The sequence below is a fragment of the Dermacentor andersoni genome, chromosome 10 (assembly GCF_023375885.2).
Source record: "Dermacentor andersoni chromosome 10, qqDerAnde1_hic_scaffold, whole genome shotgun sequence".
NCBI lineage: Eukaryota > Metazoa > Arthropoda > Arachnida > Ixodida > Ixodidae > Dermacentor > Dermacentor andersoni.
The window spans coordinates 93,069,719-93,092,605 of NC_092823.1; the positions used below are offsets into that span (position 1 = coordinate 93,069,719).

The following is a 22,887-nucleotide window of genomic DNA, read 5'->3' on the forward strand; positions in this document are numbered from 1 at the left end:
ATTGGCAAACAACAACAAAACAGGGAATACGAGTACTTATTTTGTGAAAGCAACACAATGCTTCACTAGAACCAAACATTTCAAATGGAGCACACTGTGTGGGAAAAATCACTGCTGAATTTGTAAGGCAAACAGCTGTAAGGCTGGCAGTAAAATGACTTGGTTAGTAAGTTTATTCCATTCAATTGTTGCCCATGGAGAATACTTAAAAAGTCTGATTAACAGTATAATTGAAAGTAATTAACAAAAGCTAAAGAATTAGTTTTTAACAAGTTACGGCACATACTGCAATTTACAAACTGCAGCCGGCAAGTTCTCGAGGCGTATTCACTTGGGACGAGTTTGGAACGCATAAAACTGCAGTTTCACAACGAAGTGGAACAACAGTGCATATTTTGCTGCAAGTTTCATGGCACACATGTCAAAACTAGAGTGATCCTCAGAATTTGTGTTAAGTGGATATGATATGCCTTGCAAGCTCGCCAGGTACGATCCATAAATTTCAATATGTACCTTGATATGATTTACTAAATGGTCAGTGAACTTGTTAGTCTATTATGCATTTTGATTTCTCCTGTGAGTATTGTTAACCAAGTAATCCAGGTCAAGGACTATAATTATGCTATGTGCCAAAGGCGAGTCCAAACAATTCTGGATGGCCTGACAAAAAAATAAGAACCATATAACACCACAGATCTTGCTGTGCACTATATATGCTACACAGGCAGTACTACCATTTCCCAGGATTAACAATGTTGGAGCATGAAGGAGAAAATATAGCCAAATACCCAAAACCAGGGCAGAAGGAAGAAAGGCCACATCTAGCCATATATCCTCTCTTGGAACTTCCTTGACATTGTGGATTTCTGCAAAGCTCATTCACTCAGTCGACGCTGACATTGTGAACCTGAGTATCATGCATATCTCCGATTTGAAAAGAGCTGCACGAAAAAAAATGTTCACATTTTCACCACTAGAAATGATCATCAGGAAGTGCACATTTAAAAACACTTATGATGGAAGCAAATTTTTCCTCGCATGAAACTTCTACTCGGCAGTAAGGCTTGCGTAAAGCAGTTTAAGCAACATTGGCAAAAATCCATGTGGATTTGTCCAAACCTTATTTGAATAACTTAGCATGGGTTATAGCTAACTGCAGCTATGCAGGTGCTTTTCATGCTACACTTCGTTGAGATGTTGATGGAATTGCATATTGCTACGTGCGTTGTACATGTGTCTTGAAAGATGAGCACAGTAACCCCAATAAAAAGAAACTGGCCCTTTCATTGAGCTGTTAGCTAAGCTGGACAGAACTATAGCTATCTTTGTAAATATACCATGTATATACTCTTGAGTACATTTAATACTTCATTCATGTAACATATTAGCAGAGGTACACATTCCGTTTTCAGCACAGAGCCCCACAGCTGCTGTATTATACTCTCATTCCTTGCATTCCTAGAAGGAGATCAGCATTTAGAATAATCAAATTAGTTGGTGCTAGGTGGTTACAACTTGTCAATGCATGCATCTTTTTTCTCATTCTTGTGTGCCTGTGCCATAGTACTTATACCAGTACGTTCGGCCCAAGCAGGTCAAGCGAAATTCTGCAACAGTTGCTGTCCACACCCCTAGTTACATAACCACTGCCAACTTGCCTCTGGCCGATCTGTAGGCAGTATCACCATCTCACTGAGCGCCTGCTTGGCCACTTCCTGGCCAGCAATGTCACTGAACAGCACCTCGGGGCCGCCATCAACAATTTCGTCCAGGATCATGTGCGCCAGCCGAGAGTCAACACCCTTGAGCGTTGACACTCGCCTCCCTTCTCCACCACGGAAGGAGCCTCTGGCGCCAGGTCGCGACACCCCGGAAGGCTGCTGTCGACCCTGGCAAACGAAGCAAGCATTGCATTTGAGTGTCACACTTTCACTCGGCTTCGAAAGAAGTCGGTGAATGGGTTACACCACTGGTGCACTTAACAAATCCAAGGTATTTACCACAAATACAGTCGACTCATTACAGCGGACCCTGATAATCCAACAAAAAGCGCCCGTTTTATACAAAGTCTACAATATCCGAAACGCCTCACTTTCAATACTTTGGTCACGATGTTCAACATTATTGTAGAGTGTGTGACAAACGTTCACAGTAAAAAACAATGTCGCAGTTTCGCCTGAAAGGCGAAACATCGATTGCAGTAGTAAATAGACAGCTATGCGAAGTAAGGATAGTAGTTTTATCGGCCGTATAAAGTTGTGAACGTTACCTTACCAACTAAATTAACAAGCATGGCGTCACATGCACACACGTAAACATGAACACATCTCATACGATGACCGCAGAAAGTCGCTGCCAAAGCGTTGGAGCCAGGAAGTGTGGCAGCAACAGCGAGCAAATTGACCTTTGTGCCGTCTCTCGCTTCAATGCAAACTAAAAGCCAAAAGCACAGCACATACGAAGCTACCACGGCCACGCGGGTGCGCATGTTGTACACATCGCAGATCGCTTTTAAGATAACGGCCATCGCATTAATTGCATTAATGAAATAGGTAGAGCAAACTAAGGTTGAAATATGCTCCATTATATCCGAAAGTGTTGTACGTGGGTCGGTGGTAACGAGCGTAGGCTGCGTAACGAAAATAGGCTTGTTTGTGTGCGCAAGTGCATGTGATGTGTGTGTGTGCATGTGAATTCACAACCTTGAGAATGCCCATCTCCACATTACAGTACCACCACACTTCTGCAATATGGGTGCACGCTCTTGCACCATCCAAGTATGGCCCACCGTTAAGGGGTACACCTAAGTAGTAACAAATAAATGTAATGATAGTAATAAAGCTAGTATTAATAAACAGAATGCTTGTTCAGGAGAAATATGTAGCCTACATATTCAGTCGGACATGTTCTTGCATAATAATCTATAGGTAGTCCTTTAAGCCATATCTTATCTATAGCTGAGATATGGCATTATGCAGATATATGCAGTTATAACTGCACATTTTCTTTAACGAAGAATCACACTTTACAGGATGGTCTATGGTTAAAGGGAGCAAATGAGTGTTCCCTTCATTTTCTCCTCTGGCAAGCGTGCAATCACCTAAATATGCAGCAGGTTACTTTCATTAGCCTGGCACCTGTCTACATACCTATGCACTGGCACCAGCCAAATGATAGCCACACATTAGTGTTCCCTTTAATAGTGTACTACACTGTACAGTTTCGACTTGCACGCACACACGCACGCACGCACGCACACACGCACGCACACTGTCCCTTTCACTTTAAACCTATTCTCAACTTTGAAGCCATATGTGGCAGATTCTCGCACCCTGGGCTGCTGGGTATTTGGCTGTTGCTGGTTTAGCCGCCGCCTGGCTGCTGTTGGCGTTGGCGTTGATGCCGGATCATTGGCACCAGGGCGAGCAAGCCGTGACGGAGACTTGGCCGTCATCCGGGCACCCCCCGTCGTCGTGTTGCGAGGCAGCGTCTGGGCCCTTGGAGCAACTGCCTGAGTTACCACTCCTGGCCGCGATGTTGTTGCTGGCTGGTTCCTCAGCGTGACTGCAGCAAACCACAGAAGAGAAATCATTCATGTGCCCTTGATGTGGAGGCTCTGCACTTGCCCTAGACTAGCACATAATTTTTTTTAATCCTGTCTCCTTGCAAATTCCGCTTGTAGACTGAAAGCTGTAAAACGCTATCTAAGGAGTGCTCTACCAAAATAATTTTTCAGATTCCCTTATTCTAGAAGAAAATATAAGAAATGAAATGTCCTCTTACCTTTCCACCACGAGGCAAGTGTCACTGTCACTGCCAACCCTCTGCCTCTAGGAGCATACCCGAGCAGTGTAACTTCCCTGCTTTCTCTCATACCGGGGCCAAGGAATAAACCAAGTCAAGCCCCGCCTACTTTGTTTTTCTCTTCCTTTTTTTGCGGCATTGCACCTTCCACGTTAATGGATGACTAGGCATGATGAGTGCATAGTTCCACCAAGTGTACATGTAGTTTGGATAAATATCAGCACTTCCAAGTCTACAGAGAGCTTAATAAGCTATAGCACGATGCTTTTTGTGAAAATTTAATACACCAGAAAGTGTCTGCAAACATCCCTATATATTGCAACGTGTAGGACATAGCTTAAGAAATGCAGCTGCTAGACCAAACCTAGCGATAAATTCAAAATCTGCTTGAAGAACTGCAATTTGCTCAATTTTCAAACCTCTAGTACAAATAATAAACTTTTTTCTGAGTAGCATTTCCCCTTAGAACAGATTACAGCAGAAGGCACTCATCCCCAAATGGCACCTTTGCAGGAGTGGTGGCAACATCCTTTATCTGTCAAACGGCTGGTCCCTAGAACTGGGTACAGCCAGCACTGATCAACTCACGATTCAAGTGCAATCAAAGAACACTCAGCACATACAACAGCCCAAAGCTGCAAACATTCTGGGTGACACGGAGGGAGCATGTGAGCTTGTGACAAGGCTGGGCATTGGAACGCGCCAATGAAAAAAGGACTAGCACAAGAGACCAGAATAATTAAATAACGGTACACCTGACCATGTAGGAAAAGTCAGATAACGCTTTGGGCTCTTACCCCGCTAGTGATGCGGAGAAATTGGGTAGTTCTATGCAAGAGCTGTATCGGAGTGATCACGAATATATATCACAACTTTTCCAACTTGCACTCATATGCTGACCAGCCAAAACTGCAACTGTCTACCTAACTACTTCCGAGTGCGGAAAGTGGGAACAGCCTGCCACTTTCACTGTAAACATGTCAAATGCACTGCCATTTATCCTAATATTGCCTCGCATATCACTGGTCACTAGTACTAATTTCCTTCATTGGCACTGTACCACAAACACTGGCCACTGCTTAGCAAGGCCTCATTTACCATTCTTATTAGGGGTGACAAGTGTTTTGCTACTGCAAGACCACCAATTACTTTCAGTTGCCCAGCAGTGCAGATTACATAACAAAGGCACTAACCACCAGATCGCGTATTGGGTGACAGCGGTGGTGACATGCAGCGCCTGTGCCTGTCACCCGGCTGGCCGTTGGTACCACCGTTCTCAGCCATTTTTAGCCATGAGGGGCCGTCCTGATTCGTGGCTGAATCCTGGCCGGGAGCCACCTTCTGCCATGCTCGCCGCTTCTGGTTGGCCTGGCGCCGGGCCACGCCCGCATGCCAGGGCAGCTCATCTCCAAGGTGCTCAATCTTGACCATGCTCTCTGCGCAGCATGCAAATGCAAGACACATGCAGCAGCAACACAGGGTGCAAGCAGCGTGCCATCACACTAATAAGCTCAACAAAATGTCAATTCCCAACGCCAGCCAAGCAAATTGTCAGCTTTTACCTTTTTGCGTTCTCATCGACATTGCTAATACAGTTGCCGATCCATAAATAGGACATTGATAATCCGGACAAGCTCGGTAATTCGGACAGCTTCGCGGAACTGCCTATGGCCCCATAGACGTAATGTGTAAGGACAACATATTTCGGACAGCTGCCATCAGGCAACCTGAACATGGCATCAAGTATGGCCTCCGAGACCCGAGGCATCAAATGTGGCCTCGGAGATTACGTGTTAGACGGTAATCCCCAAGGCCATGCCTTGGTCACAGCACTATGCCTCAGATTTAACTTCAAATCTTCAAGGCTTTGCCTGAATTATACGTCTCATCAACATAGAGATCATCAGATTCTATCCCGGCAACCCTGCCCATGGCCTGCTTTCATCATTCTGTTTGTCAAGTTTGCCTTTCGGACAGTGTTCCACTATTGTGTGCTTGTTTAGTTTGCGTTCCAGACAGCGATCTGCTGACTCCAAGAAGTCTTTGTCATGAACTTATCGAAAGGCCGTGTTAAATGGCCCCAACGGTGCCTCGCAGCCCAAAGAGTTCACAACTGAAGAGCCTGAACCTGCTGCCTATCAAAACGTGCTCAAATGCAGAAATCATTGATGACCTGCTAGGCAGTGTGCCAATTTCTGCCACTGTTACATTTGAAAACTTTGTAGACGTCGACAGCGCGGTGACGTCGTGTGCCAAACTGAATGATGACAAAACAATTGAGCAATTCTCCCACCGTCAAACAGAGACTTTAAATCGGATGATAATGCGCCCTGTGCTTCGAAGCCTTGACATGCCGATCTAACTCAAGCCTTTGCAGTCATTGCATTGGCGTACAGCACAAAACTGGCAGAAATACAGGCATACTTGGTTGCACGTAAGTGGAAGTGCGTGCAGCAACGGATCGGCTACTTATTCCTTGCACAGGGGCCTTAACACGTAAATAAAATTGTCTTTTTTTTAGATACATTTTTTTTTCAGGACATTCAGCACCAAAGATTGCTTGTTTTATGCATATTTTCTTTAATCTTACATGTGTAAGTTACTTTTTTGAGAGCTTCTAATCTCAAAAACAGGTGCTCTGCAAAATATGAATGCCAAGAAAATTGCTGCTGACCTCCACCACACTCACAATACGTATTACTCTAGAACTCAGGACAGACTTGTCAAGTAGGTCTGTCCGTGCTTGAGAGCTTATCACTACAAATAAAGCACGAGACACTCGCACTCCTAACCAGAGACCGTTGAGCACTATTTTAATTGCACTGCAGATATTTAATTTTGCTTTCATTGTACACATCATTTCCAACATTATTTGTATGCTTACCACCCTTAAAGGAACCCACAACCACTCGCAACATGAATCGAGATAACCCTGCTGACAGAATGATTGCCTATCGTAGTGGCTATTAAATGTGGATTGATATTTTTAATTCACGACTAGAAGTTGCAAAAAATTACGTTTGGCACCCCACATGGCAAAAACATGAAGCTGCGTAAGAGGTCCACGACGTAACCTCTTGTACGCAGTTCCTGGTCTGCACACACTTCCTCGTCTTTTTATTAGTATTGAAATGTAGTACACTTTTTATTATTGTATGTTTTTACTGACCTACAATGTGCAAATAAGCCTTTGTTTGTGGTGAGCAGAAAAATAGCGCTGCCTTCGCCTTCATTTTCGATGATTTGGCTTGGCTCATCTATCGACATAACGACAACAGGGGCCAGAAAGCCATGATGTAGGTGTGTACTTCGTGAAAAGCGCGATACAAATACAGTGGAACCCCGTTCATACATTTTTCACCGGACCGAGGAAAATAAACGTAACAGCCGGGAAAACGCAACAGTGAGGAAAGCTCCGAAAATGAATGAAAAAAGTGCAGCTTCAACTATAGACAATTTATTTCCACAGAGTGCGCTTAGAACTTAAAAAAGTCTAGAATGGTGGCTTGCCGTTTCTTTCACTCGCTAGAAATCACCACACGTTTCTCAATAGCCTGGAAGGCCGCATTGCTGTCAGCGTCGCTGTGAGGTGCGACGTACCTGCGGAGGACGGCTTCTCCAAAGCTAGGATTTGGTAACTCCCCGGCATCATGCGGCTCGTGCTCCTCGCCGTCACCGCGCCACGGCAATGGCAACGGACGAAGGAATATCCGCGGGAAATTTTGCCCTCTTTGGCGTAATCATGCTAACGTGCCAACGATTGTTTAGTATTGCTGCAGAGCGCGCGCGTCCGAGCAGCCCGGTTGCGCGCAGCGCGGCGTGGTTTCGCGAGAAATGTAAACAAGAGAGGAGAGCTGGCAAGCTCATGGCGGAGCAACGCCATGAGCAACGCGAACTTCCGGCTTCCCTTTAGCTATAGCTTCACAAAGTGACGTCAGGGCCTCTCCCGAGTTTCCTTCCTCCGTGAGTCGACCCGTCCAACCAGCTCCTGAGGAGGCGCTGGTCCAACAAACCATGCCGGGACCGTAATTACAGTGATGATGGTGAGAGCATTTTTCACGAATGGCCACCTAGTGGCAGCCTCTCGAACTGGCGTGCGGCTTCTTGCAGCCAGTTCCATAGCCAAGCCCGGCCAAGCCCGGTCAAAACTCGTCGAAAGTCAAAATGGCGGTTGAAGCGCGTTGCCTACTTTAGCCCACGCGGGTTCGGGTTGCGACCCATCATGCAGGAACGTTTTCACAGCTACTATGTAGCAGCGGGGTTCCTTATACATTGGATCCTATAGAAGCTATGCCGGGACCGGATGAAAACGACGTAGCAGCCGGGAAAACGCAGCAGTGAGGAACGTAACAGCGGGGTTCTACTGTATAAGAAATGTCTGTAGAACAACGCAAACTTATTGCACCAGCATTTGATATTCAAATATAGTTGAAAAGGTGAAAATGTAGGTGGTTAACCACACTTACAATCACTCATGTGAAAGCAGAACAATGGGCGACTTTCACAATGCGAGGCAGACTATCGACATTGCTCACACTTTTCAGCATTGCTGGAGCAGGGACTTACTTCTTTAGATGCTGCTCAGATCAAAAAATTCTGCTCACTAAATATTCATGCGCTTATGGAAGTAACCACTGCAGATGTAAACACTACCGAGGGTGAGCTTTACATTGCGCCATAAAAAACTAACTCCTTAAATATCGGTTGTCAGTCACTTTGAGTTTCGATATGTGTAAAGTGATTTAAGCTACTTTGACGCCTTCTGCTAAATCATTTGTGCATGTCCTTTGCCGCAAATCCACTGTGGTCAGCAATTGTGGTCAGCATACGCTCAGTGCATGAATGAAAAAAAAATTTCGAGGCCAGCCATTTTTTGTTGCACCGAACAAAGTCTCCAGAGACAAAATTGTCGGAGCTGCTTCCGAGTTACAGAAAAAAAAAATATAAGCAGATAACTTCACTTGCAAAACGTCATGTAATATATCTTCTGAAAACTATTTGGCACTTATTCTGTGCACAAAGGTGTATATACGGAAAGACCACCTCGCGTCACTGTGTTAAACGCACGGTACTACGGAGCAAGACTAAACATAGCATGCGCTGTAGCAGAAAAAACAGTTGTCTGCCACCCTGTATGCCGCAGCTGGCAAGGAGCACAATGACGCATCCTAGGCATTGCTGAAGCCCCACACCCTCTTCCGTAAAATGACAGCATTGTAGTTTGAGCAAGGGGCTTAAAGTTAGGTCCATATGTGAATGTGTGGGTTAGGCAGCTGAAAACCCCCTTTTACCCTCAATGTGCCACACTGGGGCCTCACAGTCAGCCAGTAATGTAAAGTTGCCCACACAAGTATATGGGCCACAGAAGTTGTGTCTGGTTACGTAGTGCTGACTTCAAAGTTTCTTTCTGCAGTACCTTTCACAAGCTATGCAGTGATGCATTAAATAAGAAGCACACCACAGCAACCGATCAGAATCTCAAATTTGTTGTGAGATCCGTTTCCAGCAACACTTTGAGAACAACTTCATGCGACCTGCCCCGAGATTGCTAGTCTAGAAAGCATTGGGCTTCTATGGCACTTGACGGCAATACACTAGGTACCAAATTTTGTTGAATGCTTGGTGAAAGCACTGCACAGGTGCAGCACGGCAAAGCTGGTACACTGCTGCACAGCAGGCAAGAACACAGCTTCACTTCACAACATTTCCATGCAGCAAGTGGTATAGCAGCTGCTGTGTGTATGTACTGCAGGCTTTCAACAATGACACCTTTGCTTCATGCAACCTAACTACAAGCTCATACGGAAGCCATTACTGCCAAGTCCTGCCACACACAATCAGATGAGAAAAGCCATGCAGTGAAGAGGCAAAAATACACTGTGCACTGACAAATTCACATTCATGACCCCAAAGGTGACAAAGAGCAGCAACTCCTTCAACAATGCACAGAACTGAATATTGGGCAAACAAAATCCAAAGTAGGCAGCTCAAGAGATAGGTAGCATTTAGTTTTGTAAACTTCACAAATGCTATTGAAGGCCGCAGACTACCGATTGATCAGTTTTCAGCAAATAGGAATTAATGATTGATTTGGTTAGGCAATTGAAAACAACAGAGTGGCTACGAGATATGCTGCTGCAAAGGGCTCCACCTTAAGAGTGACCATTTTCTTTTCTTACAAGAAACCATAATTTTGTACTCAAGTTTGTTGCATTTGACCTCCACCAGAATATGACCGCCACCATGCCCCGCAAACTGCATGACCACGGAGCCGTAATGGCATGCACACAACAGGAGCTTGAGCCACAATGAGGCCCTCTTTCTAATGACTTCGAATTTCCAAGTGGCAACTCATTCACATATACAGGGTGTCTACCAAGCTGACATTTCCAAATTCCATGAGTTTTCCAGGTATTCCCCGAGTGCCTTTGCAAAATTCCCCGAGTGATACAGAATTCTGTTTCGCGTAAAGACAGGCTAACACAATGTCGCCCGATGCTGTCACTCTCTAGTAAGCATGCTAATAAATAAAAAAACGACTTCATCTAGTTTGAATAGTAAGGAGTAGCCTTTATTTTATTCAAAAAGGAATCAGAAGGGAGATGTTAGTAAAATGCACAGCGAATAAAATATCTGAAAAATATGGTAAAACTCATTTCGAATGTTTTCGAATATCCCCTTCACTCAGAAATTATGACCAATTGTCGACTGTGTCGATACATGTGTGAAACATAGGCGGTGCTTGAGACTCCACTGAAAGCAAATCAAGGTGGTAGAATGACTCTTTCGAGCATTTTATTACGAGTCACTATAGTTAGAGTAACTAAACATTTTAATATTGTAAAGTCAGTCATGCTGCGTTTCTTCATAAAAAAGATTAAATCCCCCACTTGAATTAGATGCACAAGTTATTCATTGGCAGCAAGCATTTCAAAAAAGAAAAAGATATATATTTCAAGGTTGCTAACGACATGCCCCACGGCAAGCATCACGTAAAACATGGCATAGTGCCTCCACCAAAGCGGTACTCTGTAACGATACATATCATTCAGAAGCAAAACAGAAGTAATTAAAGTTATTGAATGTTCAATTTTCCCTAAGCTTAATGTGTGGGATCTATTCCTTGTACCATTGCACAGAAATGGCAAAAGTAGGTCACGTCGACAAATGTGGACGCCGTGACCAAAGGGGATATGAGCTATTTTTAGCAATTGATAGCAAGCTCATTGGTACGAGGCCCGAACTTTATCACAGGTGAGATTCTCTCTCAATGGCTGGTGTGTCAACCTCAACTGTCTCGACACACTCTCAGCCTGCGCACAACGCCTCAGTATTTCCTTTCCTTTTTGAGCTCAAGCTCCTTCGAAGAAGCGGCAGCACACTTCTTTTCCCATTCATTCCTCAATGCGTAGGTCCTTTCTGTTTTCGTCCTCCTTCCACCATGCATTTGTCCCACGGACCCTTTGAAGCATCCTCTTTATCAGTTGTACAGTCAATGTCCGATTTTTCGGAGTCCCTAAGGGCCGCAAAAACATCCTTAAAATCGGGCAGCTTGAAAAAATGGACGCATGTCTTTTACTGCCGTTAAGGGCTCAAATCACCACAGGCACATCCGAAAATGCCTACCAGTTCATTTATTAGGCATATCAGTGCTCGTACTGTGACAGGAGATGGCAGGCAGATACGTGTATAATTAAGGAATAGATACAATTACCCAGAGGGAACTGTGATCATGAAAAGGACATTCGCAGAAGAATGAAATTGGGTTGGAGTGCCTACAGCAGACCATACTCAGATCCTAACTGGAAACTTACCATTATCACTAAAAGGAAAGGTGTACAATCAGTGCATTCTACCAATGCTAACATATGGGGCAGAAACTTGGAGATTGACAAAGAAGCTCGAAAACAAATTAAGGACCGCACAAAGAGCAATGGAACGAAGAATGAGAGGCGTAACATTAAGAGACAGGAAGTGTGGTTCAGAGAGCAAATGGGCATAGCCAATATAATAATTGACATTAGGAGCAAGAAATGGAGCTGGGCAGGTAATGTAATGCCTAGGTTAGATAACCGGTGTGCCATTAGGGTTACAGAATGGGTGCCAAGAGAAGGGAAATGCAGTCGAGGACTGCAAAAGACTAGGTGGGGTGATGAAATTATGAATTTCAGAGGCACAAGTTGGAATCGGTTGGCTCAACACAGGGGTAAATGAAGATCAACAGGAGAGGTATTCGTCCTGCAGTGGACTTAAAATAGGTTGGTGATGATGATTACTGTGTCCCATGACAATCGCCCCTTCCTACGCTTGTTATGTTTCGCCGCAATACTTTTGCGTATGCTTCACCACGTAACACTTTTGTATTGAGGCTAAGCTGACTTTTGGGAATCGGCATTATGTAACACACCGTGCTTTCTGAACTTCGAAGCCAATCGGTAGGACCACAAAGACTGAGTCTGTGCCATTTCTTACAGTGGAGAATTCCTTAAATGAAAAACATGGCACCGAACGGCATGAAGCTTAATAGCGAACGTTGAAACAGCTAGGCCTAGCGTTTACTGCGGTGGCGAGGTAAGCAATGGTAGCTTTGATTAATGCCGTTTCGGACCTGTGGCCATAGCAAAAAGTCCAGAAAATCAAACCGCACAGGGTTCTTGCATTCGAAATTTCGGACATTCTAATACATTGACTCTACGGGGTTTGTGGTGGTGCTGCGAAGCCGTCTGAATTATAGGGCGTCCGGAAAGTTGGTCGTTGACTGTACACTGCCAACTGCTCCAGCCGACGACACAGCGCCAAAAGTCCTATTCGCTATGATCCCTCTTTGTTATGCAAGCCAGCATTACCGCGACTCTCATTCCCTCTCAATAAGATTACAGTTTATTTTCCCTGATAGAAGCACAAATTCCCCGAGTTTTCCCTCAGTATTTCTAGACTATTCAAAATCCCCGACAATTCCTGGTTTTCCTGGTTGGTAGGCACCCTGTATATAATTTGCTGGCTTTCCAAAATCATACTTAATACTATGGGCAAAGGTATCAAAACAAAAATATATAAAGACCTTAACATTCTTCGTACTGGATAAAGGAGCACACAAAGAAGCTCTGCAATTTTAGGCGCCTTAGGGCAGTCGCAGGATGGCTATAGTCAAGCTAGGGCCAATAGAAAAGACCCATGACCAACCTAGAAAGTCGAGCCTGTCCTTCGCCATATCGAGGTTGACCCTCATCTTGTCCGTTAGCCTGTGTGCCCTCTCCCAGGATGGACCTGCATTTACCAACGTATACCAACGTATATGTCAGAAGCAAAATTTGTAACACTGAATTCCTCCACAGGCTCTCAGTGAAGAAAAAAGTCAGTTTCACTTGAAGGGTGAAGCATTCATAGTGATAGCAAAGTAGTAGCCACTCACACAAAGTAAGGGTCATAGATATGTCAGCTGTATATATAGCAGTAAACCTTTGATTGTTAACCAACATTAAACAAGCATGGTATCATGGACACACAGGCACACTTGGCTATCACTTGATGACTGCAAACACTCTGTGTCACTACGCTGACATGATGAAGGGTGCCGGTCTTGAAATCGAGCCCTTCATGCTGCCTTCCACTTCCAACGCGTCTCGAAATAACAGAATTTACAAGACTGGGCACTTAGAAGTATAGCGCATGTATGACCAGCATCTCAGCTTGCCTAGCGTTTGCACCTGCCACAGAGAACCTTCAAGATAGGGCACATGGGCTGCATGTGCATTCAGTAGCACAGGCTGCAGTGCGCAGCCATGGCCAGACTATATGAAATACAAATGCTCACCTGACCCCCTTTCACTCGCTTCATCATGTTGCCATGTGATAAACTCCCACTTTTATTCTTTTTATAATTGCCAATTCTCATAAATCTTGCTAAAAAAAGTTACGTTCTAAATGAAAATTCTGCATCAACAGTTGGCAGAGAAACTTCAAAAGGAACAAATTTCAGACAAATTGCTAGAACAGTTGCAAAGTGCGAGCTTTTCTGCATTTTAGATGTAGTATTTGAATAGGGAAACTAGAGTTGGTCCCGAGCTAAAGCTTGCTCTTATGACAGTACAGAACAGGCTAGCTAGTCAAGCGGTTCTGCAGTGTAACCACAACATCTGAAGCAGAGCCAAAGGTTTTATTTTTCAAAAGACTAAAAATCGATATAAAGACAACAAAAGATGAAGTGATAAGGAACCAGACCTTTTCCTTGGGAGAAGTCAATGGCTATTCCTTTCTGCAGTTCCTCAATACCCTTGCGGTAGAGGTCGATGGCCAGCTCTTTGAGATCTGCAAGCAGGAAGGAAGACTTCAGTTTCATCTTGTAACTTGTGTAAATGCTGTTCATAGATCCATATACATGTTTGACAGATTCAGTTCAATCCATCATCAGCCACTACGCTTGTTCCTTAATTTCCACCATCCATTGAGAAGACATGACAGTTGGCACAGTTCAGGTTGCATTAGAAACTGCTATGGCCACTGCCCTATTTACATATCAAATCTACTCGCAGTCGTCAAACAATGCAGGTTACATAAGTTGCATCTGAAAGTAGTTGAAATTTATATCAGGACAACTGAAACTGCAAGCTCAGCGAATTGCAGTGAATGTCAATAAGCTAGGAACTTGAGCCAGTTGTGGTGTAGCGAAATTCACAGTGCAGCACAGTTAATCTAAGCATTGAGCACTGCAGAAATTTCTCAAGCACTCCTTCCACACAGCGAAGTGCCATGAATGACGTCACGGATGGCAGGGTGGAAATGAACCAAGACACGTTTTACCAAAGGATATTTCGGCACCTACAGAGTACAATGGAAGTACAAGTCCTGTTCACAAAATCTGGCCAAGCTATTCAAGCACACGTGCAACACCATTTATTCTTCCCATTTTGGACATATCCCTGTGCTATCCTGACACACGAATGTGTCCGCAGTGCATTTACCATGCTTCCCTTGCACATCAGGATTATTCCATTGTCATTGCTTTTTCTTAAAAACGTAAATTTGCAATTTTTCGTACGTGCCACTAGTTTTCAGAAGCTTGATCGGGCCGCTAACAGTATACGCGTTTCGCAAAAGGGCGCCGTCGCAAGCACTGCGGCAAAATGGTGGTGACAGGAGGCGACACGAGAGGGCGCGTCTGCGGCGGCGAGCAAAACAGACGGAGCCCCCCCGCGCGAATTTATGCAGATCAACGTGCAGCGGCCGCGGCTATGCAAATGACGCCGACCTCGCCCACCCGCAGAGTTATAATTGTGCCAGGAAGAGCGCGCGTGTTACAGCAGTAACTATTATCCCAGTGTAGCACACGCTCGCATACATGTTCGAGCACCTACAGACCTATATACAGCTACAGCAGAGAGCGCTGTACGACATACGATGTCAGTGTACGTGGTGTATGAACGAAATTATACGAACACCAGGCCGCTCGGTTTCCTTTCTTCTTGCTTATATATATATATACATTTTCAAATTCCCCGAATTTTCCAGGTCTTTCCTGAGCGACACAGCACTTTATTTTATGTCAAGACCGGCTGGGCACCACGTCGCCCGACGCTGTCACTCAAGTGAGCACTTAAAAAAATTTAAAAAAACAACTTGGATTTAATCCAGTCTGAATAGTAAGGAGTAGTGTTTAATTTATTCAAAATGGGAAAGTGAAGGGAGGGGATAGTAAAATGCACAACGAATATCTTCAAAAAAATGATAAAGCCTATTGCAAATCGACTCGAACATTTTCAAATACGAATAGAAAGGATATGCACACAGAAGCAAATATTTTCGAAAATGAGCTATTTCGATCAAATGATAGCAAGATCATTGGCATTAGCCCCGAACTTTGTCACAAGTGAGATTTTCTCAGCAGCTGGAAAGTCAACCTCAACTGTCCTCCCATACTCTCAGCCCGCGCGCAATGCCTCACTGTTGCTTTCACTGCTTTAAAGAGTTTATTTTGGTTTGGCTGAGGGACACCTGCACCTTGGCGTCAGCCAGTACTTTGCTTTTTTCAGTTCGAGCTCCTTCAAAGAAGAGGCGGCACGGTTCCTTTCCCTATCATTCACCAATGCGACGGTCATTTCTGTTGCTGTCCTTGTTACGGCACGCTTTCGCCCCACGGATCCCTTGAAGCATTCTCTTGGTCAGTTGTACAGTCAATGTTCGATTTTTCGGACTCCCTACGGGCCGCGAAAACGTCTGAAAAATCAAGTCGGACAGTCCGAAAAAGTGAACGCATGTCTTTTACTGCCCTTAAGGGCTCAAATCGTCACATGCACGTCCGAAAAAGCTCTAAAAGTCTGCCAGTACACTTATTAGAAGTATTGGTGCTCATGCTGTGACAGGAGACGGCGGGTGTACGCGTGTATAGAATGCGTACTGTTTCCCGTAACTGCCCCTTCCCACGCTTGTCAACCTTCACCGCAACACTTTGCGTACGCTTCACCGCGTAACATCGCTGTGCAGAGGCGAAGCAGCCTTTCGGGAACCGATATTATGCAACGCGCCCTGCTTTCTAAGCTTCGAAGCCAATCGCGAGGATAACAGAGGCGGAGTAGGTGCGATTACTGACAGCGGCGAATTCTTTCAATTAAAAACATGGCACCGAACGGCAAGAACATTAATTGCGAACGTCGAAGCAGCTAGGCATCGCGTTGCCGCGGTGGTGGCTAAGGCTGCTAGCGGATCTGCGTGCGAGAGCGCTGGTTCGAGGCGGCCAGATAAAACGGCGGTGTTGGCTTTGATTAATGCCGTTTCGGACCTGCGGTCGCGGCAAAAAGTCCGGAATATCGGACAGCGAAGGGTTCTTGCGTCTGAAATTACAGACGTTCTTATACATTGACTCTACGAGGCACGTGGTGGTGCCGCGAAGCCGTCCGCATTATCGGGCACTTCCCAAAAATCGGGCGTCCGGCAAATCGGGCGTTGACTGTACACTGGCAACTCCTCCAGCCGACAACACGGCATCAAAGAGAATTCGTTAAGTTTATTCAAGCCAGCCAGCAGTAGGGCGACTTTCGTTCCCTTTCAATGAAATGACAGCTAATTTTCCCTGATTGAAGCAAAAATTGCCCGAGTATTTCTAGACTATGCAAAATCCCTGAGAATTCCCGGTTGGTTGACACCCTGATTTTATATATATATATATATATATATATATATATATATATATATATATATATATATATACACACACGCACGCACACAGGCTGAAGCCGCGGTGCCCACACGATACTGCGACGATCGCTTTTCTTGCGGTGCCGACAGGGGGGTGGCAGATGTTTCGGGCGGGATGAAAGTGACTGCGCTTTTGCAACACACCGCCGTTACCTGCCGGAATTGTGGCTGTCTGGGTCCGTAATTATACTACAACATCGTAGCGCAGACGCATACATCATTGTAGGTCCAGCATTTATGACAAAATCGTCAAGCCCAGATCCAAACCGCCAAACGGACAGGAAAGGAGGGGATCGACATGCCATTTGTCATGTACCTGCCACCACAGCGCGAGCTAATAGTGGAGCGTCACATGCACCGGGCGCCTTGGCGAGCACGAACAAAGCCGGCATGTAACGAGAGTGGTAACGGCAGAAATTTTATTTTTCATCGCAGAAATGTAGCTGGAGGGAAAGGGAGGCAACAGCGCCAAGGATGCAACTTAGACATAGATCTATCATATATATATATATATATATATATATATATATATATATATATATATATATATATATATATATATACCCACGGGAACGCGGTTCTGAACTCTGTCAGGAATTGCATCGGGCAAGCATTAGCCAAGGAGCAAGTTTATTCCGGTTCATTGGTTACAAGCTCAGGAAAGGAGGTAAAAATGACGGGATACCCTTCAGACAGAAATAAACCGAAGTGATACGGCAAATGAAGCTTTCGCAGCAATGTCACTTGCTGGGACGATTTAGCCAGCTACACTACATCATACATGCAAACATATGCGGATGGCATACTCAAATTATCACACGAACTTGACCCAAAGAATAAAAGCCACAAATACTAACTACTAAACTTAGAGAAGCGATTCTTGAAACGACGGCTCTTAATTTAACACAATGTGACGAGCGCATTTTCTAAATCGATTACAACTACTTCTTTCCCTGTAAGCTCAAGTAACTCGGCAAGACGATTTTATTACGAAACAAATCCATGAATTAAAACTCAGACCGCTCCTAAGGCCGAATACGCTGTCGTTCTCAGCAGCGGTGTGCCTGCTATGTGGGCTACCAAGCAATTCCGCTTATTGAAGACCTTTAACCAACTTAATCAAAGCTGGATGTCTCTCGCAAAGCTGATTTACTAAACATGTGACTGCAGTGCCTCAACGCGCCACTCCTTGCTTTCCTTGCACAAACAGGCCGCGGCAAAACAAACAGTCGCCCGCTCCCCCTCGGACTTCATCGGGTCAAGGTTTCCTCGGCCAAGAAAGCGACAGTATCCTTGAATTACGGCAAGGCGCCAGCGGGCGAGCCCGCAGACACGTATACCCGCGCCCACTCGGAGAAGCATCCCGCCCTCACGTGAAAATTATCGCAAACGCTCGTTAAAGTCATTAGCCGCTGATCGCTAGCGCAGGGGAAGGAACCAAACCGGCGGCACCCTTCATATTTTATTCAAACATTTAACTGCGGGATAATTGGCCTGGCTGACACATTCGACGCCCTGCGAGTCTAATTCAAAGCGGGGACAAAGAGAAAAGCCCGCTAGAACGGCGAAGCATGTTTATAGAGCACTGTTTTTAGCGCGCCAGGTAAAATGTATATACACACGTAGTAGTAGTAAGTGGTTTTTTTTTTTACAGAAAATGAAGAAAAGTAGGGAAATTATTGCCCGCTGCGCTGTAACTCGTTAACTAGATGTATAACTAGCTGCATCTAGCGACATGTGAACGGCAGTCAGAACAGAGCATGGAGATCCAACTTCAAACCCGCATGAGTTTCTGATATATCGCATAGGGGCACGTATGGCAAAATGCGGGTTTTATGAGGGACTCGCATATGTTTGTATCTGATTTTTTTTTTTTTTTTGCGCGTAGTGTTTTCTTCGACATGGTTGCACAACGATTCTCAAAGCTGCTTGGCGAGTTAATAGACTTCAACTATTGACTTTTCCAATTGCTCAGTCTGGGGTGTACGTATGATGTTTACGCAACCGGTCCACATATCTATATTTCTTTTTTGCGATGATGTGATAAATTTTCATTTGACTCTTCGTATAAATACCTGATATAGATAATACTTATAATAATAGTAATAAAAAATTATAAATAAATAATGTATAAATACCAGTTTCGAGATACCGTGACAAAATATTCTGCAGCGAAACTTACTGTTTATCAACAGTGACGATTAAGTGTAATATAGGAAGGAAATGAACTCTGAGGGCGCAGTGCGTTACGCAGCAAGCCTTCGCGAGCCAAAAACTCTGGGAAGACATCACCCCTTCGCTTTCGTTCTTTCTCCCGTGCCTGCCAAAGAGTCAGCGCCCGGAGGAATAGACCTCAGCCCAAACACGTGACACTACGCTAGGTAGAGACTTGGCCTCGTGTTTGACTCCCAGCACGTTCTAAATGACGTGCTGGATGTTGCTCGGGTGCTTCGGTAAGCGCTCTGTACACGCGCTCTCTCCCTATTGTTCTGTGCAATTTCGATCGTTTATTGCAACGTGTACATACATATTTCACCGCGAATCGCAATTGCGGCCGGTGCCCGCTGCTTTCGCACTCGTCTTTTTCGGAAAACGGTGTGACGATAGCCGTCGCGGGAGATAATGAAAACCTACCGGGACAAGATGAAGTGCTGGGCCGACTTTTTCTAAATTTATTTCTATTTAATATACATACATATATACATATACACACAGACATACATACATATATACATATACACACAGACATACATATATATATATACACACACACACACACACACACACACACACACACACACACACACACACACACACACACACATTTGAGACTCGATTTAACGAAGTGATAGCCACGCTCGAACTAGTTTGTTAAATCGGGAAGTTCGGAAAATCGAGTAAGGAATTTTTTCCGTCCTCCCAAATCCAAAATTGTTACGTACCGACACCCAAAAGATACCGCGGCGTTGTATTTGCCGCTAACCGATGCCTGCGCGTGCAAAAAGTGCGCGACGAACTACCGCCGCTCCTAGCGCCATCTGGTCTGGTACGTAAGAAGGCTATAGCGACTGCCGAGTCCGTTGTTCCGTGCATGGACACGGCATGCAGCCTCGTCAAAATAAAGCTAGGGCCGTGACTAGGGTGCCTAGGCGTTTTACCACGATGGCATTAGAGCGCACTCTTGAAGGAAAACCCGCCTGCGTCAAAATTGGGAAGAAATCATGCACACCCTTGCTGTACTCATTTATTTCTGGGAAAGCTTCGTCAAACCGGGCATAATGCAAGCTAGTTTCGTTAATCCGGGTTGATGGCAACATTGAACCTTGTGGGTACGTGCCGGGGAATGAAAATTTCTTCGTTAGATCAGGAACTTTGTAAAATCGGGTGTCGTTAGGTCAAGGTCTAACTGCGCGCACACACACACACACACACACACACACACACACACACACACACACACACACACACACACACACACACACACACACACACACACACACACACACACACACACACACACACACACACACACACACACACACACACACACACACACACACACACACACACACACACACACACACACACACACACACACACACACACACACCACTATTTAATTTGAACAGTTTCCGCTGGACCGGTCTTCAGGGTTTTCATACCTTGATGTAAGCCCTGGATGAAGACCGCGTGTGCGTGCAGTGCGATATAAACGCACGCACACACACACACACACACACACACACACACACACACACACTTCCTTCCTACACCCTTTCGCCAGCGCCAGCCTACGCGCTAAGCGTTTTACACGAGAACCGGCTTGGGACATGGCGCGCAGCGGGCGCCGCGCCTCCTGTCGGCGAAGAAAATCGCGAGGCTCGGGGAGAACAACATCTCGAAGTAGGCGTGGCCGACGCGGACGCTGCACGTTCGCCGCATTCGGCCCACGCACGCAGCGCTATACTCGAGACAGAAGAAAAATGGGCTCCGACGAGGAAGGAAACGAAGGAAGCGCTAAAAAGCGAGCGGGCCGCTCACGGTGGTCCCCGTTAGAAAGCGGCTCGCCCGTGGCCGGATTGGCAAGAAGAGGGAATACACCCAATGTGGAGATATATATAAGGAAGCGGAGTGGACGCTAGCCTGTCGCAGTGTTGGTAATTGTCTCTATTCTGTTTCTTCTTGGAGAACTCCGCTATTTTGCTACCCGAAACACTTCCAGGTGGAGGGATCGTACACCTCCACCTGGAAATAATGAGAGAGAGAATAGTCTTCGTAGTACACGAGTGACCATGGACAAGACAGAGGTGCACAAGTTGGAAACGAAACTGAACAACAGTGGTCGCGAGCAAGTGACGTCGCTGCAGACATCCCCATAGTTCTGCCACTCGCGATCAGGGCGAAAGTTAGCGGTAAGAGGTTATTCACGTGGTTAAACATAGTACAAAGTGTGCGGCCTGTAACATTAAATAAGAAGAAATGAACCAACGGCAGACTACATAATGCCGCCAACACCCCCCCTCCCCCCCTCCCTCCTCCCCCCCATGGGCGATCGCTACAGCTGCAGCGCTGGCGCATATGCGTACGTGTGTGCCAACCGGCCTGACGTACGCGAACCGCGGAATTCAGAATAGGCCATTATATGGGGCCCGCTACCGCAACGATTATTTTTCCCGAATTCGTTCTGTTAACCCGCCTTTCTACAGTGCGTGTAACACATCACGGGTGCGCAGCACAAGTACACGTCCTATTCACCTCGTGTTATGCATCGAAAGTGGCACGCGAACGCAACTAAAGAAATCCACCATATTCGCTTAAGATTGTTGCAACTTCAATACTAAGTACATAGCCTCCGAGATCCGTAGCCGCGCGTCGCCCGATCTCGGATGCCATGCTGTGAGCTCTGAAGTTGTCGAGCTTCATAAGACGGCAACACCAGCACTGTGAAGCTTGGGACTCCTGTAACCCGACATTCCGTAAAGGGCAATGCGTATGAGGTCCGGCTAATACACCTCGATAGGGAGTTTTACTGCCTTATGCGGAGTACCGGGTTACGGGAGACAAACGTGACCGCCCCGGGTTGGTGGCGCCAGCTGGTGGTTTGTAGCGCCACCTCCTGCGCTAGTTAATGCATTCACAGACAAGCTGAAGGTCTATATGTGTTCGAAGTAGTTCCCACGCTAAAATGGCGGCCCAAAGAAGAAAGATCGACCACATCTATATGCGCTGCCGGGGAAACAAGGGCATCGTGAGTACACTTCCAAACCGCGCCGAAGCATCGCCTCCCCCCCCCCCCCCACGCACATGTTCTAGTTTTAAAGATGTCTCCAAAAAGAGCGAAGGACTAAACACGGTGAAGGTGAAAGTCCGCTTGTGCGGTCGAGCCATATCGCTCGAAAAAAGCCCGTCCGCAGGCTAGACGTATACGCTCGACATAGAGAAGAGGGTCACAATAACCCTGACCCAGGAAACGCGAAAACGCGCATCGTCCCACACGTACATTAGATTCTGGCGACGAGCGACCTCCAGTAGACAAGAGAGAGAGGGGTCACTTTCAATGCGTAGAAACCGCCTCGATTCAAATAGCCGAGCAAAAAAAAAAAGTTTCGTCCCCCATTCCAATGGCGTACAACGCGCACGGGTCCCGATAAGTTGGGTCTGTGCATGTTGCACGCTATTAGAATGGGAGGCGGTATTTTTATTTGGCTCGGCTGAGTTCGGTCGGTTTCTACGCATTTAAAGTGCGGACTCTCGCGTCCGCTGGAGGTCGCTCGGCTGTATACGGAATCGAGTGGTGACGGTCGAGGCATCTCTCCTTTACGCCTCTCACTTACTGTATACGGAGTCGGCTGTATACGTGACAGATACAACCGTGCGAATCTCCCCCTTGCA

At 45.8% G+C, this 22,887-nt stretch overlaps 1 protein-coding gene across 3 annotated transcripts in view; it reads right to left on the reverse strand.

Annotated features, from left to right (window-relative positions):
• spas (spastin) overlaps positions 1–22,887 on the reverse strand; it is a 114,498-nt gene that overhangs the window by 43,718 nt on the left and 47,893 nt on the right. For 2 of the 3 annotated variants that reach the window (XM_055062533.2, XM_050191619.3), the window contains exons 4-8: positions 14,026–14,112; positions 12,988–13,071; positions 4,998–5,240; positions 3,332–3,564; positions 1,659–1,889 (exon numbers count right to left, since the gene is read on the reverse strand). In XM_055062533.2, the coding sequence (XP_054918508.1) occupies positions 1,659–1,889; positions 3,332–3,564; positions 4,998–5,240; positions 12,988–13,071; positions 14,026–14,112 (878 nt within the window). The remainder of the gene's footprint in view (positions 1–1,658; positions 1,890–3,331; positions 3,565–4,997; positions 5,241–12,987; positions 13,072–14,025; positions 14,113–22,887) is intronic. The other variant, XM_050191621.3, reaches the window with a different exon arrangement.